This window comes from Propithecus coquereli, unplaced genomic scaffold, assembly GCF_000956105.1.
Source record: "Propithecus coquereli isolate 6110/MARCELLA unplaced genomic scaffold, Pcoq_1.0 Scaffold3, whole genome shotgun sequence".
NCBI lineage: Eukaryota > Metazoa > Chordata > Mammalia > Primates > Indriidae > Propithecus > Propithecus coquereli.
Window position 1 is genome coordinate 15,241,512 of NW_012148618.1, and position 12,059 is coordinate 15,253,570.

The 12,059-nt window shown below is 33.2% G+C and overlaps 1 protein-coding gene across 2 annotated transcripts in view; it reads left to right on the forward strand.

The window, feature by feature from the left end:
* Positions 1–12,059, forward strand: part of CASC4 (cancer susceptibility candidate 4) — a 146,509-nt gene that overhangs the window by 110,423 nt on the left and 24,027 nt on the right. For both annotated transcript variants that reach the window (XM_012649435.1, XM_012649436.1), the window contains exons 8-9: positions 3,334–3,432; positions 4,473–4,643. In XM_012649435.1, the coding sequence (XP_012504889.1) occupies positions 3,334–3,432; positions 4,473–4,643 (270 nt within the window). The remainder of the gene's footprint in view (positions 1–3,333; positions 3,433–4,472; positions 4,644–12,059) is intronic.

Below are 12,059 nucleotides of genomic sequence, written 5' to 3' on the forward strand. Positions count from 1 at the left end.
AAAATTAGAGGGTGACTCCAGTTTTGGAGTACTAACTCTTAATTGTCTCCAAGTCCACTAGCATTTTTCTAGTTCTTCATTTGTTTGAGTACCATTAACTATAACCATTACTTCTGGCCTCTGGGAAATCCTCTAACTGTCCTATCCTACATATAAATAAATCACCTTTCTCCTTAGTTCAACAAAACAAGGCTGTAGTTTGTTCAAAGGAATTTTTTAAGGAAACCAAAACGGAAAGTAAACAAAATGGAAAGTAAAAGCATCGAAACAAAAGTATTTACACATTACTTTTTCCTACATAGTAAAAGTCTATAGTAAAAGCTGATACAGTCTATAGGGCTCTAAAGTCCTTGTGGCAATTCTTTACCCAGATCTCGCTAGCCAAATCTGTAAAATTGGGAGTTTTGATTCAGCACTGCCATTTAGAAATATTGTAGGAAAAAAAAAAGAAGACATGGAAAATATGTATTAAATATTAAACAAAAAATAAGATTATAAGATAGTATATATGATATGATTTTAATTTTATTGTATAGAGTATAATGGACAGGGGAAAAAAATCACCAGAGAGATATTCTCTGGATGGTAACAGTGATTATCTTTAAGTGGTAGAATTACAGTTAAATTTTAATTGCTTTTTGCTTTTCTGTTCTAAATTTTCTATAGGAACATATATTGTTTATGTCATTTAAAAGTATATTTTTAAACATATGAGTACTCCATTGTACTACTCTATTGCTGCTATATCAGTTCTAAACTTTTGAATGTTTTATTAAAGCTCTTTTTAATCCGGCTTTGTTCTATCTAAAATCATACTTTTCCCTCAGATAGCAACCTTGTTCTTGAGCAGGAGGCTCAGGTTATTATTATATTATGAAGCTAAGGCCATGAATGATCACTTCTTGTTTTGTAATGGAGGCACCTCTCTTTGTTGTCTGGTTTTTTTAGTGCTAGGGCCTGCTAAGGTCCAACAGTGATCAACAAATTTGTGGATTGTGACTGACTTCTCTTTCCAGCTATATCTACCAGCTGCTTAGTGTCCTCAGAGTCTCTTAGCAAATCAAAATTGTAATGTTAAATTTGGCAAAGTGCCGCTCTTTTAATGTGTTAGTTGATTATTGTTATTTAGCTATTCTACGTGCAAAAATGGGGCTGGATATTACAGATGACAATAGGGACAAGGCAATGGTAACATAGTAAGATTTCTATAAGTTTGAGTGATGTGCTTTCTTAGAGTGAATTTTTAAGTTCTTGGGTCCTTAAGTTTAGAAAACTATGTAATAATAAATGAAATATTGAAATAAACTTTGAGGATTATAAAAATACCCCAAGTGTGTATACTAGTTAGTGCGGGGAACGTGGCCAGTGTTCCCTGCAAAAAACCGGGTCCCTTTGGTAGAGTTGCAAGGGATAAGAAAATAATAGAGAGAAATGGAAAATAGAAGAAATAAAAGAATACACTGAGACAAAGATATAGTTTTATAAGTTTATAAAGATTACAGGCAAAGTGGGAGCTCAGGGGGCTTAGACCTCTCCGTTGGTCTCAAAAGCCCCAAATGAGGTCTTACATGGTAACTTATAGGAAATAGTGAACAATTGTCGGGGGTGACAGATTTACATAACAACAGGTAGTTCCTCTCGGGTTAACAGATTTTCAAAAGGCTTTTACAGAAGGCTTCTACAGATTCTTTTAACTAATTCTATTTACATGGGCAAACGGTTACAAAGTCTTTCAAAGGTTAATTTCTAAATTCTAAGGTAAGTTTATCATTTAAACAGAGGGGTTAAACAGAGATATGTAAGCTCCATGTTTATTAGGTTATTGTGAATGGAGACAGGTAGTCTAGAGTGGTTTAAACAAAAGCTTTGCTTTTAGCCATTCGGGAAGCTGTCGTTTCCGGGAAGCTGTTTGTTCCGGAGGGCACTCCATTGTCAGCTCTCAGCCTATAGTTTTTAACAGATTCGCTTGTGCTTTACAAAGCAAATCCAATTCTTTAGGTCTGAGAAACGCGGCGCCTTGAGGGATACAGCCGCTACTGCCTTTCAGAGACGCCCTTCCGAGTGTAACAGCATTCGAAATGCAAACCAACACGTTCACATATTCTTTCAGGGCAAAGCTCTGTAAAACTCTTAAGACAAATCCTGTCCCAAAACACGTTTAATACTAATTCATGGAGCGACAAGTTAGAATTAACTATTCTGTGATGTATTAACAGACAACTCTCCAATTGCAGTGGCTTAAAACAATAAAGGTTTATTTATTGTTCATCTTACAGTCTGATGCAGGTTGGGTGGCTCTCTTTGCAGCTCTTCTCCAAGCAGTGACCTCTTTTATTATATGATGCCACCATCTTTGTATGTAGCTTCCTAAGTTGTGGCAGAAAGGGAAGAGAAACTGTAGGTGATTTGCATTGATTTTATTGCCAGACTTAGAAATGGCACATTCAGTTTCACCTACATCCTCAAGGTCAAAAGCAAGGGCCCTTGGCCCCTAACCACAGAAGAAGGTTGATCTTTTCCTGTGCCCAGGAAAAATATAATGAGATGGGAACACATAGCATTGTCTCCACCACACCAAAGTCTTAGAAGAATAAAATGTGGCACTAAACATATCTTATAGCTGGGCTTTCTATTTTTTTTTCTTTTTATCTATTTTTCTTCTCTCTAGTTTCCTTCTTTGCTATCTGCCTTTCTGTCATGTTCAGCTGCCCAGGATAGAGTGGAGTAAGTGGTAGTAAGTGAAAAATCATCTTTTTCCTTGTTCCCTTTATTTGCTAAGAGAAAAGAAAGCCTCAACTATAAGTATGTACATCTTTGTTAGTAAAGCCCTTTGCACACAACTTAAATTTTCCATCTTCAAGAAAAAATATCAGTCTGTTGGATTAGTCATATTTAGGTTTTATTTAAAACCTAAGCAACTAATAATAGCATATTCTTAATGCCTTACCTGATCTGTAAATGTCAATTTTTATTTGTGCTATCTATCTAAAGAGGTCTCACTGTTGGAAATCACCATATCTGAAAAGATTCATTTATTTATTCATTCAGCAAATCTTCCTTGAGCTCCTCTTATGTGTCAGGCACTATTCTAGATGTTGGGGATCCAGTGGGGAACAAGACAAGAGTTTGTACTGTCATGGAGTTTATATTCTTGTGAGACTTATTGGTTAATAAAACCTGTAATGGATAGTGCAGTGTATCAGTTAGTTAATATACCAACTATAAGGATTATAAAATTAGAATAAGCATCATAGACTCAGGGTGGTTGGTTTTTAGAAATCATAATATCAATAAGATGATGACAATAATATGAGTTTATTTTTTTTCTTGTAGCTTTAAAGAAGCCCCCTATTTCAATTTCTCAGCAGGAAAGTCATCAAGCAATCTCCTATCTTCCAACTGGACAACCTATCTCCCCAAATATGGCTCCAGGTATGAAGTCTTATTTTAGAATTTCATGGGAAAACCAATGTACTGGTCATTATTTATATAATGAATAAAACATGTCATTTAGCAGCGTAGTGACATAGCATTCATTCTTTGAGTTAATGTTATATATTTTTTAATGACTGATAAAAGCTCAGGGAGAAATAATCATCTAAAATTGCACTTTGTCTAATGGATTGTTACAGTCTTTTTCTTAAAGGCAGAAGAATTATTTGTTGTGCCACTCTGGACTAGATTCCTTTTCATCTTTACCAGGCTATATAGATTTACCTTCTTCAAAATGTGTTCAAATTTATCTCATGGAGGCCTTCTATAAATTACTTTGCCCACCTATATTAAACTCCCTACTTCATATTTATGAATGTATTTGTTTTCTACTGAACACCTATTTGATTTTACAGAAATGTTCCTTTAAACTAAGAATTGATATAATTTAAGGGTGCTGCTTAAGGGAGATGATGGAAAGGAAAGATACAGGAGTCAGAGTGGCATAGGAGTTTCTGAATCCAAAATTAATTGTAATAAGGATCTACATCAAGACTTTGATGAGGAAAAAAAGAGAAGTGGGAGAAAGAGAGGTTATATATGGGAGATACTGCTATGAAAGAATCAAGAGCCAACAGTTGTGAGTCACTGTATAGATGAAGATGATTTAGAGATTAGAAATTTCAAAAGCCTTGCTAAATTTTGGAGATTTCTGACAGAAGTATGGAATTTGGAGGGGGGATAAGATATGGGTATCACTGAAATATTAATCTTTGGGTTTCTACTGTACATTTTTGGTAAATAGGTTTATAATCATTAGTAGAGATACTCACCTGGGAATGATTAGTAAACTTCCCACAGCTAAAATCACATTGGTTACAAGATTTGATTAAAGAAATTAGAATAAAGCTTAAACAAAAAAAGCTATGTTACTGCCCAATGTTAGACAACAGTGTGTCTTAGCTTTTCTAAAGCAGGTCTTGTGAAATTCTTCTGTAAAAGAATTAACATTCTTTTAATTTGATGTTTTTATGCCATAGATTCACACATAAACCACAATGGAAACCCTGGTACTTCAAAACAGAATCCTTCCAATCCTCTTCAGCGTTTAATTCCAGGCTCAAACTTGGAGAGTGAACCCAGAATTCAAACAGATACACTAAAGCAGGCTACCAAGGATAGAGTCAGTGATTTCCATAAATTGAAGCAAAGTAAGAATCAATTGATGAATATTATGCTAAAAAGATTTTGTTAAATAAAATATGAATTAAGGTCTTCATTATTATAATCCCTACCTAATGAATGTGTAGTGAAGTTATGTGTACATAAAAAGAAGATATGAAAGTGTTAAAATTTAAAAGAAAAGCAGGTTTTAAATGGATAGATACTATTTTAAAGAAAACTTGAAAAAGCTTCTTATGTTTTCCAATGTTAACTAATATATTTCAGGTGAGTTCATTTTTTTAAAAATTGTTATTCTTATGAATGTAAACTTCCTTGGAGAAATGAGAAGAGATATATTTTGGTAGGCTGTTGAATGAAAACTTTGATCAGAAGGGAGGGAAGATAAATAGTTTTGAAAACCAGAGCATTCTGGGAGAAACATACCCTGGGGAAACTGCCATAATGGAAGGTTCAATACTGCTTCCTCCTCTGTGCCCTCCAGTTGCAGTTTGCCTCATTTAGGTCTTGGGAAGTATGAGAAAAAATTTTGGTAGTAGAGAGAATTTGGGGCAGGAGAGTGTCCCTTAGATCAGCTTCCTTAAACTGTGTTTTTCACTGGTTCTGCTTTTCATGGCTTCTTTCTACCTTCACCTCTGAACAGATAGAATCTCTAAAAGCTCCAGTTTGTTTGGTTTTTATGATGGCTTCTGTGGTAGCAACTGCTCAGAACAGTATTTAGGCAGTTATTTGTACACAAGTTGTTTGTAGCCAAAGAACTGGACAGTGTCATATTTGTCAACTTATTCAAGGTATTTTTGTTGGTCCTTACAACAGTTACTCACATTTCTACATATTCGTGAATATATAGTTTATATACATTTAATTGGCTTTCCTTCCTTGATATTTTAAAGCATATCTTGACCAAAGTATTATATGAAAAACATTTTTATTTACAAGAATATAGCTAACATTTTAAATATAGTGAAAAAATGTTTCCTCAAAATTAGATTGGGGGATTGGCCTGACAACTTATATCTCAACAAAAAAAGGTGTACAGTAAGAACATAACAAATAAAATATCTTAGGCTGGGTGTGGTGGCTCACACCTGTAATCCAGGCACTTTGGGAGGCTGAGGCGGGAGAATTGCTTGAGGCCAGGAGTTCGAGACCAATGTGGGCAACATAGTGAGACCCCATCTCTACAAAAAATAAAAATTAAAAAAATTAGCCAAACGTGGTGGCATACACCTGTAGTCCTAGCTACTCAGGAGGCTGAGGGAGGAGGATTGCTTGAGCCCAGGAGTTCGAGGTTATAGTGAGCTATGATCATGCCACTGCTCTCCAGCCTGGGCAACAGAGCAAGACCCTGTCTCAAAAATTAACAAACAATAAATAAACATATTTATCCTGTAATTTTTTTATTGTTGCCTTACCCTGTATTTTTTAAACTGATCTTTGAGTAAAGAAAGTGATTAGAAATAATTATTAGGAAATCGTTACTCTCTACAATTTATTTTGAAAAGAGGCTATTGAGTTTTAAACTCTCATTCCAAATTCTTTTCCATGTATCATTAGTGTATATATAGAGTTGAAATCAATGCATGTACTATCTTGTGATTTACTTTAATTGACACTATTTCATGCATACCTTTTTACCTATCAAATAGTTATAGACTTGTCATTTTAAATGTATGTATATACACACACATACATACATATATTCCATTGTCCTAGGCAATAATAATAATTCACTTAGGCCTACTCTTATTGATTGTTTAGATTATTTTGCATTTTCTCATTATAGATGTCATGACTGTGACCACCTTTTTTTTAAATTGCTTCCTATTCCTCCTACTTTGGGTGTTCCTTGAAAAGTATAGCCCTTAGAATGAAATTATTGGGTCAAAGCACTTGACTAGCTTTATAGCTCTTGTTACATATTGTCAGATTGCTCTCTAGAACAGTTTTATAGTGTCACTGGAGATGTTTATCTGTTTCCCTATAGCCTGGCCACATTGATTTTTATAAGGTATTTAGAATATAGTGTTTCCTTAGGTTTTAATAAGCATTTACTTTCTGGTGGCCTATTTTTATGTGAGGAATTTTATTATAATTATTTCTTGGTATGTAATCTGTGCATCAGTTTTGACCACTTAACCTGAGAATTTCATAGATTGTTTCTATATATTTATGTCAATTCTTTATAAATAATTCAGATGCTAACCTTTTATAAGTTACTTTAATCACAGTTTTCCTCATCTGTTGTCTTTCCTGATAGGAGACTTTGTTATGTTTTATCATACAAAAGTTTTTTAAATTAAAAATAATTTTTTGTTGTGGTAGAATACATATAAAATTCACCAAAGTAGCATTTAGTGCATTCACAGCGTGGTATAACCTTCACTCCTATCTAGTTCCTGAACATTTTCATCACCCCAAAAGAAAACTCTGTACCTGTTAAACAGTTACTCCCTTTTCTCTGCTACTCAGAGCACCTGGTAACCACTAATCTGTTTTCTGTCTCCATGTCTATGGGAATCACCTATTCTGTGTATTTCATATAAATGAAATCATATAATATATGGCCTTTTGTGTCTAGCTTCTTTTTTAGTATAATTTTTCAAAGGTCAGCCATGGTATAGCATGTATCAGTATTTTATTTCTTTTTATGGTGAGTAATACTCAGTTGTGTGGATACATTTTGTATGGGTACATTATTCATCTGTTGATGCACATATGGGTTTTCTCTACAGTTTGGTATTGCAAATAGTGCTGCTACGAACATTCATGTATGAGTTTTTGTTGAATACCTGTTTTCAGTTCTTTCGGGTATATACCTTGATGTGGAATTGCTGAGTCATATGGTAATTCTATGTTTTACTTTTTGAGGAATTGCCAAACTGTTTTCCACAACAGCTGCACCATTTTACATTCCCACCAGCATTGCATCAGAGTTCCACTTTCTCCACATCCTTTTCAACACTTATTATCTTCCTTCCTTCCTTCTAACATTGCTGTCCTAGTGGATGTGAGGTGGTATTGGTTAGCATTGTGGTTTTGGTTTGCATTTATTTCCCTAATAATAAATGACACAGAGCTTCTTTTTGTGTACTTTTTGGTCATTTGTATATCTTTTTTTTTAAGAGATGGAGTGCAGTTGTGCTATGATCACTCACTGCAGCCTCAAACTCGTGGGCTCAAGCAATCCTCCTGCCTTAGCCTCCCCAGTAGTTAGGAATACAGGCATGCACCAACCACACTCAGCTAATTTTTAAAAATTTTTTTGTAGAGACAGGGTCTCACTGTGTTGCCCAGGCTGATCTTGAACTCCTCTCCTCAAGCAGGCTTCCTACATTGGTCTCCCAAAATGTTTATAGGCTCAAGCCACTGCTCCTAGCCATTTGCCCATTTTTTAATTGAGTTATTTGTTGTTGTTGAGTTGTGAGAGTTCTTTGTATATTCTCAATACTAGACCCTTATCAGATATAAGATTTGCAAATATTTTTGCCCATTCTATGAGTTATCTTTTCACTCTCTTTATAGTATCCTTTGGTGCACAAAAGTTTGTAATTTTGAAGAAGTCCAGTTTATCTATTTTTTTGTTGTTGCTCATGCTTTGTCTAAGAAACCATTCCTAAAATCATGGTCATGAAGACTTTCCCCTGATTTCTTCTAAGAGTTTTATAGGTTAGGCTGTTATATTTAAGGCTTTGATCCATTTTAAGTTAATTTTTGTATATGGTATGAGGTAAGGTCTAATTTCATCCTTTTGTGTGTGGATATCCAGTTGTCCCAGCACCATTTGTTGAAAAGTCTCCTCTTTCCCTATTGAACAGTCTTGACATTGTTGTCAAAAATCAATTGACCACAAATGTATGGGTTTATTTCTGGATTTTCAATTCTATTCTATTGGTCTATATGTCTATTCTTATTCCAGTATCACACTGTTTTGATTATATAAGTTTTGAAACAGGAAGTATGAATTCTCCAGCTTTGTTTTTCTTTAAGATTATTTTAGCTATTCACAATCCTTTGTGATTTTTTTTTTTTTTTTTTGAAACAGAGTCTCACTCTGTTTCCCAGGCTAGAGTGCGGTGGCATCAGCCTAGCTCACAGCAACCTCAAACTCCTGGGCTTAAGCGATCCTACTGTCTCAGCCTCCCGAGTAGCTGGGACTACAGGCATGCGCCACCATGCCCGGCTAATTTTATATATATATTTTTTTTTTCTTTTTTTTTGTTTAGTTGTCCAACTAATTTCTTTCTATTTTTTTAGTAGAGACGGGGTCTCGCTCTAGCTCGGGCTGGTCTTGAACTCCTGAGCTCAAAGGATCCACCCGCCTCAGCCTCCCAGAGTGCTAGGATTATAGGCATGACCACACCGGGCCAATCCTTTGTGACTTTATGTGAATTTCAAGATCTGCTTTTCCATTTCTACCAAAAGGGTGGTTGGGATTTTAAAAGGAATTGCATTGAATCTGCAGATCAATTTGGAGAGTATTACCATCTTAACAATATTAAGTCTGTCAATTTATGAATATGGGATGTCTTTCCATTTACTTAAGTCATTTTTAATTTCTTTCAGCAATGTTTCATAGTTTTCAGTGTACAGGTTTCACATTGCCTTGATTAAATTTATTCCTAAGCATTTTATTATTTTGATTTTACTGTAAATTAAATTATTTTCTTAATTTTGTTTTCAGATTTTTATTGCTGGTGCATAGACATATGACTGGATTTTTGTATGCTTATTTTGTATCCTGTAATTTTGCTGAATTTGATACAAAAGGCTTTTATTTGTATATATTTCAAGCATATCTATCTTGACTCTTATGACAGTCTCCATCCATTTTTTTAATAGAAAATCATCTGTTCTCCATCTGGGCATAAAAATACTATTCAATTTTCTTTGATGGTTTTTCCTAATTTATTATTTAACCTGTCTGGAATTTATAGTGATCCAAATTAATTTTTCTCTATACTGATGTCCATTTGTCCTAGAATTCTTATTAATTTTTTTATTTTTCCTTTGGTGGGTGATATTACTTCTGGTTTGTTGCACATACATTAAATTATTTAATTATTTTTAACTTAACTCCAGAATTTCCATTTTTGCCAATTCTTATCTTTATCCCTAGCATATGGGTTTGAAAACTACTGCTTTTATAATAATTTGAACCTAACTTAAAGTTTTAAAAAACTGGTTTTTTCTTTCTTCTTCCAAGCAGATTTTACTTTCAGTTTATTATATTCTATAACTAGTTTTCAGAAACCTTAATTTGTTTTGAATTAAGTCTACATATTAAATTGGGTATTATACTATTTACTGTCATTAGTCTTTTCATCTAAGTCTCCATTTATTCATGCTTATTTGGTTTGTTGCAGTCTTATACTCTTCTCTGAATAAATACCTGACCTTACAAATTCAATTGGTGTCCAAGTACTTACTACTTTTTTCTCATTATTTAAAAATGGAGTATTTTTCCATTATATTTTCAAGTTTCATATTACTATTTTTAAAATATAATTCACCTTTGTTATTTCTCATTTGCGAACTTTGTATTACTTGTGTCCATGAAATCCTTTTTTACAAGGATTTTAAAAGATATACTATCTTGTCAATTGTAGAAGTGATTTTATGTAATTTTTTTAAACAATATTTCACTCAAATTACTCTCCAGCATTTCTAGAACTGTTTAAAATTTTAAATTATAGTGCTTTCTTATTAAGTATAACATTGGCTCTTGGGATTAAGTTTCTTTTTTTTAACTTTTACATACCAAAATATTTTAAGGTTCTAAATTAAAGTTGAATTCTGTTAAATGACCTCTTAGAATCTATACATTTATGGTTTTTACTGTCATTCCTATTTATGTGCAAAAATACATCATTATTAATAGTATTCTTGTGTTTATACAGCCTTGCTTTCCAGAGGGTAAACACTATTTTGTCAAAATGAAAATTTATTTTTAAGTATAGTTTTGCCTTATAATTTTCTTCTTTTTTTTGCCTTATAACTTTCTTTTTTGGTTTTATTTTTGTCAAATTTTTATATGGCAATCATTTGTCTTATGAATTTCAATATAGCAGAAGAATTATTTGAGATAAACTTTTGAAATACAAGGAACCTTTAGAGATAGTCTAATGTACTGCTACTACTCAAAGGATAGGTCAGTGGACCAGCATCATCCATATCACCTGTGATTCTTAAAAAGATTTCAGGTCCTGCCTTAGACCTTATTTATATATATATGTTAAAGATTGAGACTCTGCTCTAATATGATCTCTCATTTCACCTATAAGAAAAATTAGATCCAGAGAGATTTAATTTGCTTGAGGTAAATAGTGAAACAACCAGGACTATTACCTTGCTGTTTACTGCTCTTTTTAGCTGTATCACACCAAAGTATAGAGGAGGTGTATAACAATAACTTCAAAGTTTTTGAAAAATTCTTTAATATTTCCTTGTTCTAGTTCTAGCAAACTCCTAGTCATACTTTAAAGCCCTGCTTTGTTGTTCCCTATTTGATAAAGTCCTTCCTTATATCCATCCTATCTTGAACAAATCAATCACCCTCTTATACTACTTCAGTCCATCGATCATACTTTTCATTAGTGTATATGACACATTATTCTGCAGTTAACTGGTCTTGTCTATTACAGTGGTAACATCATGAAGGCAGGAACTGTGTCTTACTCCTTTTTGTTTTCCCAGCCTCCCATGGACATAGTGAGCATTTATTATTCCATCAATTTTGGAATTTTGTATTTCTGTAGGTAGTCATATAATCAAATTGTTTACTTGGTCATTAATTATATTAATATACAATTATGAGAATTTTCCCATTTTTAATTTCTTTATCCTAGAATTCTTAGTGCTGAAATTTTTATAGTATCTTCTTTTTTAAAAATTGTAGTTTATCAGTTGTTTACTTTGTGTTTCAAAAACTCAACTACTAACTTTGCTAGTTTTCAATCTGTTTTATACTTTATTCTTTGCTACTTGCAAGTTGTCATTTTATTCCTTTTTTAAGTTTTTAGGTAGATACTTAATTATTCACACTTTTTTCTTTACTAATATAGTCACTTAAACTTTTTTTGAATGACTGCTGGGTAAAATATTGTGAATTTATAACTATAATTTTTCCTCTGTTGTTTGGTAGTATACTTTAAGTTTTTATATATTTCCGTATCTTCTTTTAAGAATATTTTGCCATTTTATTCTGATTTTGTTCTTCATAAAGAATCATTAAGGACATTTTTTCCTCTGTGGTTTTAATTGTTAATTTTATATCTCTATCTGCTATGGTTTGAATGTGTCCCCCAAAGTTCATGTGTTGGAAACGTAATCCCCAATTCAACAGTGTCGAGAGGTGGGACCTTTAAGAGATGATTAGGTCATGAAGTCTCTGCCCTTATGAATGAATTAATGCTGTTTTCAAGGAAGTAGGTTAGTGTGCAGTA